General features: G+C 40.1%; 1 protein-coding gene across 6 annotated transcripts in view; it reads right to left on the bottom strand.

Annotated features, from left to right (window-relative positions):
• SPAG9 (sperm associated antigen 9) overlaps positions 1 to 20209 on the bottom strand; it is a 134073-nt gene that overhangs the window by 51343 nt on the left and 62521 nt on the right. For all 6 annotated transcript variants that reach the window (XM_086686951.1, XM_086686952.1, XM_086686954.1 and 3 more), the window contains one exon: positions 17300 to 17450. In XM_086686951.1, coding sequence (XP_086543077.1) covers positions 17300 to 17450 — 151 coding nt within the window. The remainder of the gene's footprint in view (positions 1 to 17299; positions 17451 to 20209) is intronic.

Here is a 20209-nt window from a genome sequence, read left to right as displayed (position 1 = left end):
ACAGCTCAGAGCCTGGAGCCTGCTTCAGCTTCTGTGTCTCCCTCTCTCTGCTCCCCCCCCCCCCCCGCCCCCCATGCTCTGTCTCTCTCTGTCAAAAAAAAAAAAAAAAAAAAAAAAAAAACATTAAAAATTTTTTTTAAAAAATAAAATAAATTTGAATTAGTATAACTAGATGGAAGTTATCTTTCACTTTGGAAGAAAGTTTTGAGAAAACCATTCATACTACTAATGAATTGGGAGCTATCCATTCATTACTGCCTTGTAAGTTTAAGATAACTGCTTATTTGTCACCTGAAGTGCAACACTAAATAACCACATGCTGATAAAATTAGCTATAATGTGGAGAGCCTGGGTGGCTCAGTCTGTTAAAGGTCCAACTCTTGGTTTTGACTCTGGACATGATGCCACAGTTCATGAGATGGAGCCCTGGGTCAGCAAGAGTCGGACACTTAAACAAGTGAGCCACCCAGGCACCCCACAAAGAAAATGTTTTATATTTGTCATGGGCTATCCAAATAACATGAGGTTTTTTTTATCTGTAACTTACTTCCCTTTTATACTTTTACCATATAAAAATATTTTACACTCATTAAAATAGCTCACTGTGTGGGCTGTACTTCTGGATCTCAGGGACACAGCATGAGAGCTGAGGAGGGAAAAGCTGTGAATTTCAGGGGACAGTTTTCAAAAGTGGCATTTCTTGTTGGTCCCCCAAGCAGTGGTGACATAAAGCTCCTGAGATTAGTAAAAGCACTGACAGGAAAAGTATCTGCTACAGTGTTTGCTTGGAGGCACCATATTCTTTTAAAGAAAAAAATTTTTTTAATGTTTATTTTTGAGACAGAGGAAGACAGAGCACAAGTGGGGGTTGGGGCAGAGAGAGAGGGAGACACAGAATCTGAAACAGGCTCCAGGCTCTAAGCTGTCAGCACAGAGCCCGATGCGGGGCTTGAACCCACGAACCGTGAGATCATGACCTGACCCGAAGTCGGACGCTTAACCGACTGAGCCACCCAGGCGCCCCTGGAGGCACAATATTCTTACACTGCACCTACTACAAAAGAAATTATGAAATTCTGTCACTAACAATGCCTCCAACTAAGATACAGTGAAGAAAGACAAGCCTAAATATTAACCTGTTAAAAGATAAAACACATCACTTTTGGTCAACAGTAGGTTCATAAGATAGCATATGCAAAATGAGAGAAAATTCTTATTAGAACCTAATGGAAACTGGGAGCATTTATATAAATTATTCAATATAAAGTTGTTACAGGGGAGTTGCATGCTATTATTTGACATTCAGTCTGTGACTTGTGGAGACTTCCAATTCCTATTTTATACCAGTCATTTGCCAAGTTGTACTGTTTTAGCTAATGGTCTTTTTTTTTTTTTAAGTGTTTATTTAAATTCCAGTGAGTTAATATACAGTGTAATATTAGTTTCAGGTGTAGAATATAGTGATTCAACACTTCCATACATCACCGAGTGCTCATCACAACAAGTGTACCTCTTAATCCCCATCACCTATTTAACCTACCCTTCTGGGAACCATCAAGCTTGTTCTTTTTTTCCCCCTTTGCTCATTTGTTTTGTTTTCTAAATTCCACATATGAGTGAAATCATATGGTATTTGTCTTTCTCTGACTGACTTGTTTTGTTTAGAATTATACACTCTAGCTCCATCCATGTCTTTGCAAATGGCAAGATTCGTTCTTTTTTATGGATGAGTACTATTCCAGTGTGTGTGTGTGTGTGTGTGTGTGTGTGTGTGTGTGTGTGTGTGTGTGTGTGTGTGTGTGTGTGTATGCATATATATATACCACATCTTTATCCATTCATCAGTCAATGGACACTTAGGCTGCTTCTATAGTTTGGCAATTGTAGATAATGCTGCTATAAACAGTGGGGTGCATGTTACCCTTTGAATTAGTATTTTTGTATTCTTTGGGTAGATACCGAGTAGTGCAAATTGCTGGATCATCGGTTAGTTCTATTTTTAAATGTTTGAGGAACCCCCATACTGTTTTCTAGAATGCCTGAACCAGTCTGCACTCCCACCAACAATGCAAGAGGGTTCCCCTTTCTCTGCACCCCTGCCAACACCCGTTGTTTAGCTAAGTCTCGATTACAATTGCCTCTTTATGTGAAGACCACTGCCCTACCAATTCCAATTACCTGGTGTCCTTAACACATCCTCTTCAAACATGTGGCACTGGGTGCCTTACATGGTTGTCAAATCTCTATCAAATGTACTGATTTTGTAACCCATTTCCCCCCTCCAGTTTTTACTGGATTCTCACATTGTAGGCTGAGCATGTCACTGGAGAATGTCCACAAAAAGAAGGACGCTGATTTGGGATTCCAGTGCTATGCCTACAGGGGAACGGTGCTCTGATGCATATTAAATTGTGGTTTTTTTTTTTTTTTCAACGTTTATTTATTTTTGAGACAGAGAGAGACAGAGCATGAACGGGCGAGGGGCAGAGAGAGAGGGAGACACAGAATCGGAAACAGGCTCCAGGCTCTGAGCCATCAGCCCAGAGCCCGATGCGGGGCTCGAACTCACGGACCGCGAGATCGTGACCTGGCTGAAGTCGGACGCCCAACCGACTGCACCACCCAGGCGCCCCTTAAATTGTGTTTTAATAGAATAGGCGTCCTTCAAAGATGTTATGTGAACAGGCAAAAAGCACAAAAAGATGCTCAACATTACTAATCATCAGAGAAATACATATCAAAACTACAACATTACCTCACACTCATTAGGATGGCTATCAAAACAAACAAACAGAAAACAACAAGAGTTGGTGAGATGTGGAGAAATTAGAACCCTTGTACACAGTTTGTGGGATTATACAATGGTACACCTGCCCTGGAAACAGTGTGGTATTTCCTCAGAAAATTAAAAACAGAACTGCCACATGATCAATCCAGTAATACCCCTTCCAGATATACATCCAAAAGAACTGAAAGCAGAATCATGAAGAGATACTTGCTCACCCATGTTCATAGCAGCATTATTCAAAATAGCCAAGAGGTTGAAGACCCAAATGTCCATCAAGAGATGAATGGACACATCAAATGCGGTCTATATAGACAATGGAGTATTTATTATTCAGCCTTAAAAAGAAAGGAAATCCTGAAACATACTACAACGGAGATGAATCTTGAGGACATTATGCTAAGTGAAATAAGCCAGTCACAAAAGACAAATACCACATGATTCCACATAGATGAGTACCTAAAGTAGTCCAACTCATAGAAGAGAAAGTAGAATGGTGGTTACTGGAGCTGGGAGGAGGGGGAACGAGCGACTTGTTTAATAGGTATAGAGTTTCATATTTGCAAGACGAAAAACCTCTGGAGATCTGTCTCGCAACCATGTGAATATTCTTAACATGGCTGAACTGTGTACTTTAAAAAATGAGTAAGATGGTAAATTGTGTTGTTTTTTTTTTTTTTTAATTTTTATTTTATTTTTGAGAGACAGAGAGATACAGACTATGAGAGAGGGAGACACAGAATCCGAAGCAGGCTCCAGGCTCTGAGCTGTCAGCGCAGAGCCCGATGCGGGACTTGAACTCACAACTGTGAGATCATGACCTGAGCTGAAGTCAGACGCTTAACCCAGGCACCCCGAGTAAGATGGTAAATTGTATACTGTATGTATTTTACTACACACAAAAGAAAACAGGTGTCATTACTTTTAGCTTCACTTGAGATACCATGGCGAAAGCTATCTGGTCTTTGTGCCCTTTTCTTACTGGTTTTAGAGATCAGGCTAAAAGTCTACAAGCCTTTAGAAAATATTTTCAGTTGTTTCATTCATCAAACGCCTCCCTCGTGTGCTCAGTCCTGTACAGAATACATAGGTCATGTGTTAGTCACCACTGCCCCATAAGTATTTATGTTCTGAGACACTGTAAGTTTACAATTACTGAAGATAAATTATTCCACGAAGGACAACTTGGAAATGTCCAGTGTTTTCCTAAGTAGCCTGCTTGACTTCATCTGAAATAAGCCAAATAAAAGTGCAAGCAACTCTGTTACATAAGTCTGTCTTTTTTTTTTTTTTAATGTTTATTTACTGAGGGGAGAGAGAGAGAGAGAGAGAGAGAGAGAGACAGCACTAGCATGAGTGCGCCAGCCAGCAGGGGGGAGGGGCAGAGACAGTGAAGAGAGAGACTCCCAAGCAGGCTCAGTCCCACAAACCTCGAGATCACGACCTGAGCCAAAATCAAGAGTCAGATGCCCAACTGATCGAGCCACCCAGGCGCCCCCTAAGTCTGTCTTTTGGAGTCAAAGATTTTTAAGTCTAATGAAAGTAAAGACAAAATTACAAGAGGTAACCAGCTCCATGAATCCCCACTATAACACTTATCACCTTATATTTTAATTTTTATGTTTACATTTCTTTCTCCACAAGTAAAAGTGAAATGTCTAAAGCAGTGGTTCTTAAGCTCTTTTGATTTACAACTCTCTGTATGGCATAAGAGAAACACAAAATTCTGTATGTACATTTATTTTCTGGAAAGTTTCATAACTTTGATTCTTAAAGGAGTGTGTGACCCAAAGAAACACTGAGGACCTTAACTCTAGACACAGTTAGATGGACTAACCCTAGATGTTAATTATACTTTGGGTTTAAGAAAATTCTGATTACTAAAGGAGAGGTATGAATGTCCTGGCCCTGAGGATATTTCTGAACAAAGGGGGCGCTGTTTCACTGTCACTGAGAGATGAAGGGCTTCCATGGACCTGGGTGAGTAGTGGGTAGCAGAGAATCTTATTTGTTGTCCTAACCTATCCCCAGTGCCCAGCGTATCAAGACTGACGTGAAGAAGGCTCCCAACAGTTGTTTAGTCAATAAAGCCAAATGGTGCCCTGATTGAAGCTAAAGAAATCTGCTCAACTAGGGAGGCAGCCCACGGGAAAATGACACGCTGGGGCAGTCTCCAGGATACATACAAGTTATGTCCATTCTGTCCCGAGGAAGGCATCTGCAAATTTGTACAGGGGTATCTGTATGTTTCTTACCTAGGAAATGGATAGATGGAAATAGGCTGAATTTCCATAGGATTTACTTATATTTTCTCTCCTTTATTTTAAAACGCTGGCTTTAGGGGAGGAATAATTTATAGATTACAATAAAGCCCTAGCAACCACTGGAGAGGAAATATAATTTTCTCCTGTATTTCAGTGAAAAACATCAGTAGTCTTGAGAACAGCAGATGAGTAAATAACCAATAGTTAATCGCTTTTGTTTACTTTCTGTAAAGTGATCTGAAACACCATTCTCACATTCTGTTCTACAGCCTTCAGAGGTTCAGGACCACTCCTGGGAAGAAGGAAATATTATACAAGAGATAACAAGATCACGTATTTACTGGGTATATCTGGCTTGCTCTACCTCTCAGGATAATAAGATCTCTGTAACCTACTGTTGTTGTTGTTGTTGTTTGGGGCTTTTTTTTTTAATGTTTATTTATTTTTGAGAGAGAGAGAGCAAGCGAGCAGGGGAGGGACAATGAAAGAGGGGGACACAGGATCCACAGTGGATCCACAGCCAGCTCTGTGCTGAGAACCTGATGTGGGACTCGAACTCATGAACCACAAGAGCATGACCTGAGCCAAAGTTGGATGCTTAACCGAACGAGCCACCCAGGTGCTCCATAATCTACTCTGTTAAAATGAGGGTTTGGGGGCTTTGTTTTAATTTTATTTAAAAACACCTCCTTAAGCCTCTAGTTTAAAAGATAATCATGGCTCAGAAATCAGCACTTGGATCATGTCTTACCTAACTCTTTACCAATAAATGGCACACCATTTAATCCTTTTGTCTTTTCACACAACTCTGAAACCCTCCTGAAATCTATTCTAATCATCTTGCATATTTAACATGCAAAACATTCCAGTACACTTGGAAATGTTTACTCCACCCTCCTCTCACCCCACTGCCATATCTGAAACTGTTAGATATCACTAATAATCGAAGGATGACCAAGATTGAAATCCTTTTTCACAAAAACAACTATTTGTTCATTTTCTTTGTTTCTATCTCTACATTTGCCCTCTATAAGACAAGTGTTTCTCTCAAACACAAAGCAACTACAAGCTTTAAATATTCTTGGTCTGGAAATTCATCAAAGTGTTTTTCAAAGCCTAAAATACGGCTGCTAGCTCTCTGTTAATTCTCTCAAAAAGCCATAGATTATCAAGGCATGATTCACTGTATAAAAAACACACCGCCTTTCAATGTTTGTTATATGATCTTTGACTCTGGGTCATCATCATCTTTAACCCTTCTCAACTGTTCAATTTATCAAAAGCTGGCAGGGGGGTGGGGTGGGGGTGGCTTTGGGTGGCTCTCTATCAAAATGGAAAAACTGTGAACACACATTTTTTAATAAAAAACAAACAGCAAACTACAGGAAAATACTTAGGAGTATATAGCCATTTATCTTACAAAGATATTATAAGTATGTATTATCTATGTGCATATATAAAAAAAAAAGGTCTAAGGACAGATATACCAACGATTCACAATGACTACAGAAAAGTAGGGAATTTAGACTTGGAGAAACTTTAGTCTAGATTCATCAATGTTATTTAAAATTGGGAAATTGAGTTAATATTTAAAAATTATGAATCCTGTTTTATAAAATATTTGGACACAGAGAGCACTTTAATAATATTTCTAGTATCTGGTATAGTGGGTACTAAATAAATACTTTTTTTTTTAATTTTAATATTTATTTATTTTTGAGAGAGAGAGACAGAGACAGAGACAGAGACAGAGACAGAAACTGAAGCAGGCTCCAGGCTCTGAGCTGCCAGCACAGAGCCTGAAGTGGGGCTCAAATCCACGAACCGTGAGATCATGACCTGAGCCAAGTTTGAACACTTAACCAACTGAGCCACCCAGGCACCCAATAAATACTTTTTAACACAAAAAGCAAAGTACTCGGTTTTCAACATGATATTATTAGTTATTTTTCCTATTCTAAAAGCTTGTCTAAACATTAAATATCAATAAGAATATAATAAATACTTATGTGTCAATTACTTCAAAAGAAGCCATCTTTGATGCAAGCTTTAAAAAACCATAATTTTCAAATGGTATTATTTATATTTTTACCAATTTTCATTCTCAGCATACATTAGCACCTTGGTCAACACACTACCCGGTAAATATGCCAAAAAGAAAAAAAATCTCACTTCAAACACCCACTAAGAAGGAACTGATTCCGGGGCGCCTGGGTGGCGTTAAGCGTCCGACTTCAGCCAGGTCACGATCTCGCGGCCCGTGAGTTCGAGCCCCGCGTCAGGCTCTGGGCTGATGGCTCGGAGCCTGGAGCCTGTTTCCGATTCTGTGTCTCCCTCTCTCTCTGCCCCTCCCCCGTTCATGCTCTGTCTCTCTCTGTCCCAAAAATAAATAAAAACGTTGAAAAAAAAAAAAATTTAAAAAAAAAAAAAAAGAAGGAACTGATTCCATTTCCCCTTCTCAAGCAAGATTTTATTTATTTATTTTTTTACATCTATTTATTGTTGAGAGACAGAGTGAGATAGAGCACATGCTGGCAAAGGACAGAGAAAGAAGGAGACACAGAATCTGAAGCAGGCTCCAGGCTCTGAGCTGTCAGCACAGAGCCCGATGCGGGGCTAGAACCCACAAACCGTGAGATGATGACCTAAGCCGAAGTCAGTCACCAACTGAGCCACCCAGGCGCCCCTCTCCAAGCAAGATTTTATTTTATTTTATTTTTTTTTTTTTAATTTTTTTTTTTTTTTTTTTTTTTAACGTTTATTTATTTTTGGGACAGAGAGAGACAGAGCATGAACGGGGGAGGGGCAGAGAGAGAGGGAGACACAGAATCGGAAACAGGCTCCAGGCTCTGAACCATCAGCCCAGAGCCCGACGCGGGGCTCGAACTCACGGACCGCGAGATCGTGACCTGGCTGAAGTCGGACGCTTAACCGACTGCGCCACCCAGGCGCCCCTCCAAGCAAGATTTTAAAGGGGGAGAACATATATACCTTACAATTTTGTCAGTTGTACCTCAGTAAAGACGAAGGAATGGATGAACATACATACATACAAATAAATAAATAAATAGGGAGAAAGTACTGAAGATTAAAAGCAGTAAATTTTCCATCTTTTATTCTCTTCGAACCCCAACCATCAGCTGTGGCTGGTTCCTGAACTTATCATATGAGGATATATGTGAGGAAAAAAGCTTATATACAATAAATGAAGTTACAGAAGAAATTCCTTATCCTTTGTCACAAGCAAAATCATGAAATATACAACATATAATCCATTTTTCTTAAAATTGTATTTTATTTTACCCTATTCTAGACACTAATACAAAAATCCAAAAGGAGGTAATATATAGTGTAAACAAATGGAAAAACACAACATAAGCATCAAAGAAATGCTACAGGCAATCACGTTTCAATCAACAAGCACATTCAATCCCTGAGTAGCAGTGAACTGTAGTGAGGGGACACAGAAAAATAAAAGAGCGGGGGGCATCTGCTGGTGCCAGAAAGGAAGTGAAAGATACATAAGTCAACCTGGAAAAAGCCCCCCAATTCCAAAGCTGTAACAATTTGAGCAACAAAATAAATGATAGCACTAGATAACCCACAGAATAAAATAAATATCCGTGAGTTCAAACAAGGAAGGAAGGAAGGAAGGAAGGAAGGAAGGAAGGAAGGAAGGAAAGAAGGAAGGCAGGCAGGCAGACAGGCAGGCAGGCAGAAGGGAGGAAGGGGCTCACCCTCACAGAAGAATTAAAGTTAATGTAGAATGGATGAAGAAAACAGAAAATAAGCATTGGATCACTACAGTAATGACTGTAAGATCCAGTGACGGATATTAAAATAAGTAGCTGAAAGTTTGAAGAGAAACGGGATATTTGCACAGTCTCCGAGGAGATCCCCCAAGACACTTATGAACTATAAAGGGAAAAACAGCAACGATGGTGGAGAAAGCCAACACACAGCAGCTACACCAAGCAATCTAAGTTAGTCACCACTAAGGCACACTGCTTCTGTGGCATTCTTGTCAAAACATATAACCTCAATCTAATCACAAAAAATCACCAGAGAAGCTCAAATGGTGGGACATTTTACAATATAATTAACCAATACTCTTCACGCCTCAAGGTCAAGACTGAGGAACTGTCACATGTTAGAAGAGACTGGGGACACTTAACTCAGTGCAAGGTGGGATGCTGGACTGGATCCTGAACCAGAAGACAGTAGTGGAAAAACTGGTAAAATCCTAATATAAGTCTACAGTTTAGCTAATGATATTGTACCCATGTCAACTGTCTGTTTTAATAATTGTATATACTATGGTTAGTTAACACTTGATGATGGGTGATGGGTAACCAGGAATTCTGTACTGCTTTAGCAATTTTTCTGAAAGTCTAAAATATTTCAAAATGAGGAGATAAAAAAAAAAACTGAGCCCTTTAACTGTTTAGATATTTTTAACTACACACATTTTATAGTAGGAATCTTTAATCACAAAAGATTACAGGATAAGGTTCAACTACTATACAAATTCAAGTTTGGAAAAAGTGAAGAAATAGGAACTAAATGGTCAACCACAAATGGAGGAGGATGGAAGATTCTTCTGCACAAGAATGCTGGCTCTGTTACCATTTCCTGTTCTGTATGCTAAGCACATCCCCTGAAGAATGCAGCCACACACTGACCACTGGCTGGCTTCACATACCAAACCCTGCTAACAAGAGCTTTTCACAGCAGTCCAAAAGTATTTCAAGTCATATGGTTTTAAAAGAACTCTTAAACTTTTGACAAGTAGGTCCCCCTCCAATTGCTTTTTATTTTAAATTGTTTTTCTCAATTCTAAACGTCATATTCCACTAACAATCACCAACCTGGGATACTCTTTGAAGAAAAAGATATTTGGTGGGGGGGAGTATATGCTAGAAAACAGCATGAAAACATTATGTACAGTACAGGATTCTTTAAATACCTCATTCTCTCTCTTTCCATAGCTGTGCGTAAGGAAGGGATGTCTGAACTCGAAATATGTCCAACAGTAAAGAACTCGTACAATACATCACCAGTGAGAGGACAAAGGGCTCTTGGCAGGCAGTTTGGCAATGTCTATCAAAATTTTAAATGTATGTTTTGATCCAGCAATCCCACTTACAGGAATCATAAATACAAGCATAAAATTATATGTAAGGTTATTCACTACAGCATTGTTTATAATAGCAAAGGACTAGGAAAAACTGGGGTGTCCCATCAAAGTAGATTTTAATTATAGCCAGGATATGTGAACCCTTCGCCTCCACCCTTCCTCCAGGATTCTGATAAATCAATGATCTTCCTTCACTCCTTTGTTTTCAATTTCTCTTTCTACTGGACCCTTCTAAGTACACAAGCAACAAGGTCCCTCCCATACTAAGCGTACCTTCCCTCCCACCCCCTCCACTGCTCAGGCAACTCACGTTGTCCTTTTCCCTCTTCCCATTACAACTACCTGTTTTGAGTCCTTGACACTTTCTTGTTCCTCTTTTCTTGACTTCAACATTCACTCCTGTTACTGGCCCTGCAACTCAAACTGCTCAAACCTACACCTACAAATTCGATCTTCACCCTACATGACGTCTCCACACCAGCTGAGCCTGCTAACGACTGCTTCCATTCTAAAGCCCTCTCATCCTTTGACTTCCAGGGCCACAATCTTTTGCGGTCTTTCTTGCCACTTCCAGCCAGTGTCCTTCTCTCCACATACATCTTCTGAGTCTCCAGTCCAGATTTCCCCCATCCCCACTCTATGTGGATGCTGCCTTCCTCACCTGCTCAGGCTCTCACACCCTATGCCTAGGGTGTCTTTCTTGGGGAGGTCTTTGTCACCCTGTTTAAGATCTGACACCCGCGGCGCCTGGGTGGCTCAGTCGGTTAAGCGTCCAACTTCGGCTCAGGTCGTGATCTCGCGGTCCGTGAGTTCCAGTTTGAGCCCCGCGTCGGGCTCTGTGCTGACTGCTCAGAGCCTGGAGCCTGTTTTGGATTCTGTGTCTCCCTCTCTCTCTGACCCTCCCCCATTCATGCTCTGTCTCTCTCTGTCTCAAAAATAAATAAACATTAAAAAAAATTTTTTTTAAAAAAAAGACCTGACACCCAAAGCCAGACTGCCCCTTTGCATGGATGTCCTTCATGCTGCCAGGGCCGTGGCACCTCTCTCCACTAGGTTATTCCCTCATGATATACTCCCAAGCTTGTGTGGGTTACATACCTGCCCAACCCCCACCCCACTTCACCCTATGGTGCTTCATACTGCTCTGCCCTAACTACCAGCTTTAGCACTAAATTGTGCAGAAAGGACACAGGAAGGGCAGATGATGCAATACTACAAAATATAAATAATTACAGCTTTATAGTAAGTCTTGATATCTAGTAGGGCAGGTTAGTGTTTTTATTGTTCTTCTTCAGGACTGTCTTGGGTTATTCTTGGTCTTTTGTTCTCCAAGCCTTCTTTCTTTGCAGCTTGTTGGTGAATATAATTCAGTTGGATGAACAACCCTACCGTAACATTTTTTGCCCATTCCCAGACTTAGCACTTTAACAATACTTTATTTACTTACTTACCTATTTATTTAAGTTCATTTATTTTGAAAGAGAAAGAGAGCATGCATGAGCGCGGCGGGGGGGGGGGGGGTGGTCAGAAAGAGAAGGAGACAGAGGGAATCTCAAGCAGGCTCTGTGCTATCAGCACAGAGTCCGACTCGGGGCTTGAATCCTTGAACTGTGAGATCATGACTTGAGCTGAAACCAAGAGCCCAACGCTGAACCAGCTAAGCCACCCAGGTGCCCCTATAATACATTTTTAGCAGAACAGCTTAGGTGATTCAACACAAGTTGCTTTTGACCTATTTCGCTAGAAGCACTTCCAGTAAGAAATGTCTGTTAATGATGCAATATAAACTTCTGCCTTGAACTGATCTCTAAACTAGATCTGAGGGTCATTAACAGGGTGTCAGGTGAGGCTTTGCATAAACTGTGGCATTTTGATTGGCCTTCAAAGAAGGCTATTTCTACTGGGAGTAACCTAAGCAGGACAGAAATATATATGTGGGAAAATTATAAAAGAAAGCAACTGGATGCAGCAGTTCAGGAAAGGCTTGAGGGCCGGAGATTCAAATCTGTGAACAGACGTGTGGAAGGCATTTACAGACATGGGACTTGAGCTACCCAGATTATGTAGAGAGGAGGGCTGAGCTTTAAGCTCTGGGGAACTCCAACACTTAGAGATCCAGGAGCCACCAGGGGAGGGGGTGTCCTGGAAGCAAAGGGGAGAAAGCATTTCAAGAAGTTCAAAGTATTTGAGTGTGTCAATGCTGCTACAAGGTAGGGTGGGAATGAGAATTTCCCCTTATATTTATAAAGATGGATGTTCTGGGTAACCCTTACAAAAGGGTTAAGTCAACACAGTAGTTATTTTTTTTCAACGTTTATTCATTTTTGGGACAGAGAGAGACAGAGCATGAACGGGGGAGGGGCAGAGAGAGAGGGAGACACAGAATCGGAAACAGGCTCCAGGCTCTGAGCCGTCAGCCCAGAGCCTGACGCGGGGCTCGAACTCACGGACTGCGAGATCGTGACCTGGCTGAAGTCGGACGCTTAACCGACTGCGCCACCCAGGCGCCCCTCAACACAGTAGTTAAAACAAAAAGTCTCAGAGAAGAGAAGTGAAAACCATTCCTCAAACAGGCCAGTTTGTCCCTGCCTCAGAGCCTTTACAGATGCTATTTGGTCATCCTGAAACATGTATTCCTCTAGACTGTTCTGTACACCTGTACCTCCCTCCTGTCAGGATGCAAATCACCTCCTCCAAGAGGCCTTCCTAAGTAAACACCCTTCCCCACTAATTACTCTTTAGCCCCTTACACCTTGCTTTCTCAAAACAGTATATCACACACATAAGACAGTAAATCACAATACTTGAAATCTGTTACTTCATTTATTTGTTAATCTCTCCTACAAGAATACAATACATGAAGGAATAACATGTACAAACACTTTTTAAGGGCAACGTAAACATTTTTCTGGATGCATCATTCCTGAAAGATCTTCTAGTACCTGAAGATACAACTTTATTGTTTTTAAGTTATTTACTTTGAGAGACCATGCACGTGAGCACAAGCAGGGGAGGGGTGGAGAGAGAGGATCCCAAGCAGGCTCTGCACTGTCAGCACAGAGCCCGACGCAGGGCTCAAACCCATGAACCATGAGATCATGACCTGAGCCGAAGTGGGCCGCTTAACCGACTGAGCAACGCAAGCGCCTCTGAAGATACAACCTTATTGACTACAATTCTCTGGCGGTATGAACTGTGCAATACAGCAACAAAGAAGGTCCGTAATGTTAGAATCATTGGCAACCCCCCCGTACTGCCATTCTTCTGCCACGAAGCTTCCTATAGGAACCTATATGTTCCTTGGTTATAACCCATCATGTGGTTTTCTCACAGAACACTTTTACCTTAACGTTACTTCAGAGAAAACTGTGTTTAGTAAAATTAATATTAATTAGAATTCTCACCTTCAATTTCTTGTTCACAATGGCAGAGCATACCCTAAATCCAGCTAGGTCATCCCCAAAGTTCTCAGAGAAATGAAAGTTGTAGAAAACTTTAAACCAGAGATAGCCTAGCCCACTTTTTGTCATACATGGACACCAAGACCAGTGATCCATAATTAAAACTCCTAAACCCAGGTGGCTCAGTCGGTTAAGCGTCCGACTCTGGCTCGGGTCATGATCTCACGGTTTGTGAGTTCGAGCCACGTGTCAGGCTCTGTGCTGACAGCTCAGAGCCTGGAGCCTGCTTCTGATTCTGTGTCTCCCCCCCTCTCTGCCCCTCCCATGCTCAGGCTCTGTCTCTGTCTCTCAGTAATAAATAAATGTTAAAAAAAATTCTGAACTCCTCAACCCAACTCCTAGCCTTTTGTAAAGTTAGAGAAAGCCGTCTGGCTTATGACAAGGGCCTAGGTAAATAACAAAGTATGTTCTAATTATTAGACAAACGTTAGAAACTAGACTTTTGTTATTTTGTAATGTACCACTTCACTCCTGGAAATTATTAGTTGAGACCTTTATATCATTTAGTGGCTCTGTGTCCAGAGTAGAAAGAGATAGGATTTTATTCTAGAAACTCTATGGGAAATACTTGCCTTAGTATCTCTAAGAAGGATACAAAAAAAACCCTCCCAGGTTTAAGTCCATATTAATAATCTGTTAATCAGTTTATAACTTGTCAGTGAAGTTCTGGCACAGCATGTTGCTGGATTAAATAAATAAGAGAATTACAATCATCATCTCTTTAAGGTTCCTTTTTGGAATATAAGTAAAATATAGTTACCATATGGTATATATTTTTGATGTACTAAAAGTATCCCTCCTACTTAATTTTGTTTTGGGAAAGGGACACAGTAAGTAGGTGTATTGAGGGAGGGGTGTTCTGGAAGATCTATTAAACCTACAGGCATGCTTTAAAAAAGCTAGAGTGGAGTAGCAGTGAAGAATTAGAGAGTCTCCTAGAGGCATCGATGTGGACTGCTACCGAGCACATGCATGGTTAGATTCTAATAAATTGAACGATACGGAAGAGAGAAGGGGAAAAGGTGAAGTCAGTCTTACTGTTAAAAATACTTTTCAGTGGGAGAAAAGCTATCAAATATTTATTGATTGCTTACTGTTTCGAGCACATTTCAAAGATCAATGGAATGATTCTAAATGCCCCTACAAAAACCAAAAAACAAACCACACAAAATACAAAAAACACAAAACCTCCACTAACTGGAGCTGACAGACCATTTATATTATCCAAAAAAAGTCTTCCTAACATCTAAAACAAATAATTCACTTAACAAACACATTCTGAGTGGGCACTATGTGCTAGGCACTTTTCTAAATGCTAAAGATACAGTAGTAAGTAAACCACATGGATTGTAAGTGGAGGGAAATATACTAAATAAGTAAATGGCTTAGTATTTTAAAAGTATCAGAGTTACCTTTAAAGCACTTAGACCATGATAAGTACTTTGGAGGGGGAAAAAAAAGAAAGAAAAGGAGATAAGATGTAAGAAATTTATTTGTATTCATTGTAGGTAGCCTATCTGTTTTATTATAGAGTAGATTTTATAATATAACAAGGTTCTTTTAGAATCAATATTCGCAGGGGGCGCCTGGGCGGCTCAGTTGGTTAAATGTCCGATTCTTGATTTCAGTTCAGGTCATGATCTCATGAGGTCGTGATTTGTGAGTTTGAGCCCCACATCGGGCTCTGCACTGCTAGAACAGACTGCTTGGGTTTCTCCTTCTCTTTCTCTCTCTCTCTCAAAATAAATAAATAAACATAAAAAATATATAACCCAGGGACGCCAGAGTGGCTCAGTCAGTTAAGGGTTTGACTTCGACCCAGGCCATGATCTCACAGTTTGTGAGTCTGAAACCCACATCAGGGTCTGTGCTGACAGCTCAGAGCCTGGAGTCTGTTCAAATTCTGTGTCTCCCTCTCTCTCTCTGCCCCTCCCCTGTTTACTTGGGTGCTCTCTCTCTCAAAAATAAACATTAAAAAAAATTATATATATATATATATATATATATATAATACATATTTTTATAAAATATATCACTTTGTAAGGTACAAAATATAACTTCATATATTTTTTAACTATTAGTATATCTCCCCTCTTAGAGTTTATTATTAATTATAATTTATTTGATATGTTCTTGGTCAAGAATATAATCTATAATAACTAACCACAAGGCCTTTTAGCTAAACACAATGCACTTTTGAATATTGCTTTATGAAGGATTTTGAGGGGAAAAAAACATGTTTAGGAAAAAAAAATGAAGGCGCGCCTGGGTGGCTCAGTCGGTTAAGTGTCTGACTTCGACTCAGGTCATGATCTCGTGGTCCGTGAGTTCCAGCCTTGCATCAGGCTCTGTGCTAACAGCTCAGAGCCTGGAGCTTGCTTCTGATTCTCTGTCTCCCTATCTCTCTGCTCCTCCCCTGTTCATGCTCTTTCTCTCTCTCAAAAATAAATAAACATTTAAAAAAAAAAAAAAAGTGAAGCCCTACTAAATTGTGAAGCTTCCAACAGTGAACCAAGGATTTCAAGCACCAATGATTTTCATTTCTAAAAAACATTACACTCACTAGTCACCCCATCTAAAATTTATATGATCAAATAAAAATCAAAATAGCCTAAATCAAACGGAAATTTTGGTTATTAGTGTCATTAGTATACTAATCAAGATATAACAATGCTTGACTTTGTTTTCCTATATAACCTGAAAGGAACAGTAAAATACTAACTCTTTGGGAAGAACTCATTGCTAATTTAAAACAAAGGCATTAGTTTTACAAGCTAAAATGCATACAAACTTTCATTTTACTATGTTTCAGCTGTCTCGCACTTCTAACTTGGATTAGAAAGTTTATACAATGTGTTGAGGGAGCGTAGGGCAAGCTAAGGGCAAAGTACAGGCTAACAGTTCCCTGCCCCTGCCTGCCCCCCCTCCCCCCACCAGGTGGAATATGTGTGATATTCCTCGGATGCTCCTGGTTGCCCAAGAACAAAGGAAAGGGGTTTAAGTGCTTGCCATGGTGATGTGGGAAACTAAGGCAAATGAAAAATTAAACTCCCTTACTGCCTACAGGCCACTGACAAGTCCTTGAAATGGGCAGAATAATCTCCCTCTAGGAGGAGCCTGGATGACGATAACACTTTGCTAGGGGCAAAAGAGAATCTTGGCTTAACATTATCCTGACGCCCCTCTCAGGAACCTGTAAGTCTACTTTAACATACAAAAATTCCTTTGGAAACGTCCTTTATCTCAACTCCCCCAAGATATATGCTGGCAAACATACTCCAAGCTTATGGCCCCCAATATACATCTGAAGGGTCTCATGACTGAGGTTTTACTAAACATTAATATATGGTGTTTCCTTAGCAACAGCTAGCCCCTCAAGGTCCTGGAAACCTTGTTTCCAAAATTCCTTCACGACTTGCTCTATCCCTGACCCCCTCCCAACCTGAGGGTATGTAATGGGTTACCCACCACAACCCCAATGCAGCTCTTCCAGCGCACAGGTCCTGCCCCCCATGCTATAATAAAATCACCTTTTTGCACCAAAGACGTCTTCAAGAATTTTTTCTTGGCTGTCGGCTCTGGATCACCCCCCAACCATGACCCCAAAACTTCATCACAATGTAAATTAAGATTTCATCAAAATTAAGCTTACCTTCAGGCTGGCATGAGAACGTGGTTGACTTAAATCCTGAAATTTCCATTGCTCTGATCCAGGGGTCTCTCCGCCTTTCTGAGTATCTGGTGTAAGCAATCCGTCTCCAGCAGGTAATGGGAAAATCCCTAATGATATAGGACGTTCTTTTCTATTGAAGAGGGGAGAAAAAATTAAGCATTCATTCATTTTTTATTTTAATTATCATGACTATAAGTAATAAGCCTGGGCTGTCACTGGTTTAGAGTAGTAACTCTTAAAAAATACTGTCTGCCTATCTAAACAAGTAAGTAGACTTACCAAAGAGAAAGGACAGTCTCAGAAGTTCAAATTAGCCCCAAGAAATTAATTAAGAAAAGTAATAACTAATAGTTTAAGAAACCTTCTAAGTTACTGATGAGTTCCTTCCCCGGGAAGCAGTCAGTGGTCTGGTTTCATAGCAACAAAAGCTACTAAATTTTCATTCCCGCTTACATTAGCCATCGGGAAACTGGCAACCTCCTCCTTTGGAAGGAAGTACAAGCTTTGCTTCTAGACTTCCCAAATCCTCAAACCCATACCTAGATGCTTACCCAAGCTTCTTCAGGGTACATCTTTTCTGCCTAGAGGAAAGTCTGTGTATAATCTAAACCAGGACTACCAATTAATTGATAAAAAGAACTCAAGAGAGTTTTAATCCTTAACAGCAGGAAAGCGGTATTTTTCTACAGAACCAGTATATGCATTCCTTTCAATCACGGTACTTATGAGAAAACCATTGTCAGTTTTTCCAAACAAGGAGGCCAAAAAATTCTATAAAAGACTGTAGAGTTTCCAGTGCTTTGTGGGAAATTTCAATGAACAAGAGTTACAATTTTAATAAGAATAGAATTTCAACTAGAAACACATCCTTTGGTGAGGCATAGCAGATTACAAATCAAAGGACTTTTTATAGGGTGGAAACCAGCCTAGGAAGAGGTCGTCCTGGGTCATTAACTCAAAAGAGAGGAAACTGGCAAGAAAGGAGACACTAAAAGTTTGGGGCCTCCTGGAACTCATACCTCTACTGGTAAGAATGTAAATTAGAATAGAAACACTAAGGCTGTAAATAAAAGCGGGAAAATACTCCGTTTTGCTAAGTTATTCTCTAAGCTCATTTTTATACCAAGAAACTTAAGCCACTTGAAATGTGCCCTCACTTAACACAAAGGATATATGCTCTTCCATTCCAAACTACAATCAAAGGATTAGTAAAACTGCCAGAACACCTTCTTAAAGACTGGATGAAGGAAAAGGATTGAGACTGCATTTTGTCAAAGGTGTGTGCACCAGGAAGTAAAACAGGACTTTTCTCTATTACTTATTGATCATTTCTTTACATGTGGAATACTCTTCCCATTTGATTTGGGAAAATTCAAATGCAGGTAGGGAGGACAATAAAAGGCTAGATTTTAAAACAAATTTGTTTATAAACAATCTATGAGCTTCCAGAACATCCAAACGACAAAAAACTAAATTAACTACTCAGCTATTCTGTTTAGACCAGTTATTCCCTACTGCTGCCTCAGCAGTAAAGTTTTTATAAGTCTGTAGTGAAAAGAGACATTATTTATAATATCCTTATTGCATAACATAGGCCATATTGTATACATATACATTTCCATATATCATAGAACCTGGTCCTTCCTGAGAATGATGGATTTTTTCTACATCTTTTCTGCTTCCTTGATTTTAAAATCCCTTTTCATCAAATGATGGTGACAATGTTTAGAAAGCAAATTTTGTTTTAATGTCCATACCTGACAAAATAAAAAGTTGTTAACCTGATGTTTATCCCTCAATTTGGGAAGAATATATTTTGGGAACCAAAAATCTGAGGGTCTAAGTGCTACTTAGATAGATGACTTACTTTTTTGTTGTTGTTGTTGTTAATGTTTATTTATTTTTGAGAGAGAGAGACAGAGCACGAGCGGGGAAGGGACAGAGAGAGAGCGAGACACAGAATCCGAAGCAAGCTCCAGGCTCTGAGCTGTCACCACAGAACCTGATGCGGGGCTCGAACTCAAGAACTATGAGATCGTGACCTGAGCCAAAGTCGGACGCTTAACCGACTAAGCCACCCAGGCGCCCCACTCACTTATTTTTTAACATATCTTAATAACTTAAGCAAAAAGGTGTGAATTTAATTAGTTCAATGGAAAGTTCTCTAACCCACCCAGGAAGATAAGACAGACTTCATGCAAATCCATCACACTGCTAACAGAAATCAAAACACAGGCCAGGCGTTAGACTTCTCTTCCTATACAAATGACAGCACTTCATTTTCACACATATCAAGTACTGTAAAAGTATAAACCAACTGGAGGAAGGAGCCTGCTATAGATCCAAGTTTTGCTTTTCCCCTCCTGTTAACTAAGCCTATAATCCAAAATACCAGTAGAATTTGTACCTGTTTATATTGCTTTTCTTAATCATTTAGAAACTGCTCTATAGGGAGGGCATTCAGAGACCATCAAGACCTGACGATCTGGGTTATAAGATTCCAACTCTGGAAAAAATATTACTACATCCATGCCTTCTCTCCTTATTTACTGAGAAGTTATATGAGAGTTAAGTGGAGGAAGGACATGCAATTATGCAAGTCAATCAGAATCCTACTTTTAAAACACACTGAAAGTTGAATGTTTGTTGCATGTTTAATACTCTACACGTTAAAGGCTCCAGTGAAACTCACAGAAGAAACCAAAGAATGGGATACAATGTGGGAAAATATCAAGTGACAGGTTTAAATGCCTGGTGTTTCCATATGCTATTACGGTCTAGAAACAAAGCCATCTTTGACTATCAGAACCCTTGTTACATTCTTTTAAAAACTGGCTTTGTTCCATATTTCCGCTTTTCAGTTGGTTATTTAAATGTTAGCTGTGTATA

The sequence above is a fragment of the Puma concolor genome, chromosome E1 (genome assembly GCF_028749965.1).
Source record: "Puma concolor isolate L17-30 chromosome E1, mPumCon1.1.hap2, whole genome shotgun sequence".
Lineage (NCBI taxonomy): Eukaryota > Metazoa > Chordata > Mammalia > Carnivora > Felidae > Puma > Puma concolor.
Note: the sequence above shows the minus strand (reverse complement) of the source record. Positions and strands in the feature narration are given on the sequence as shown.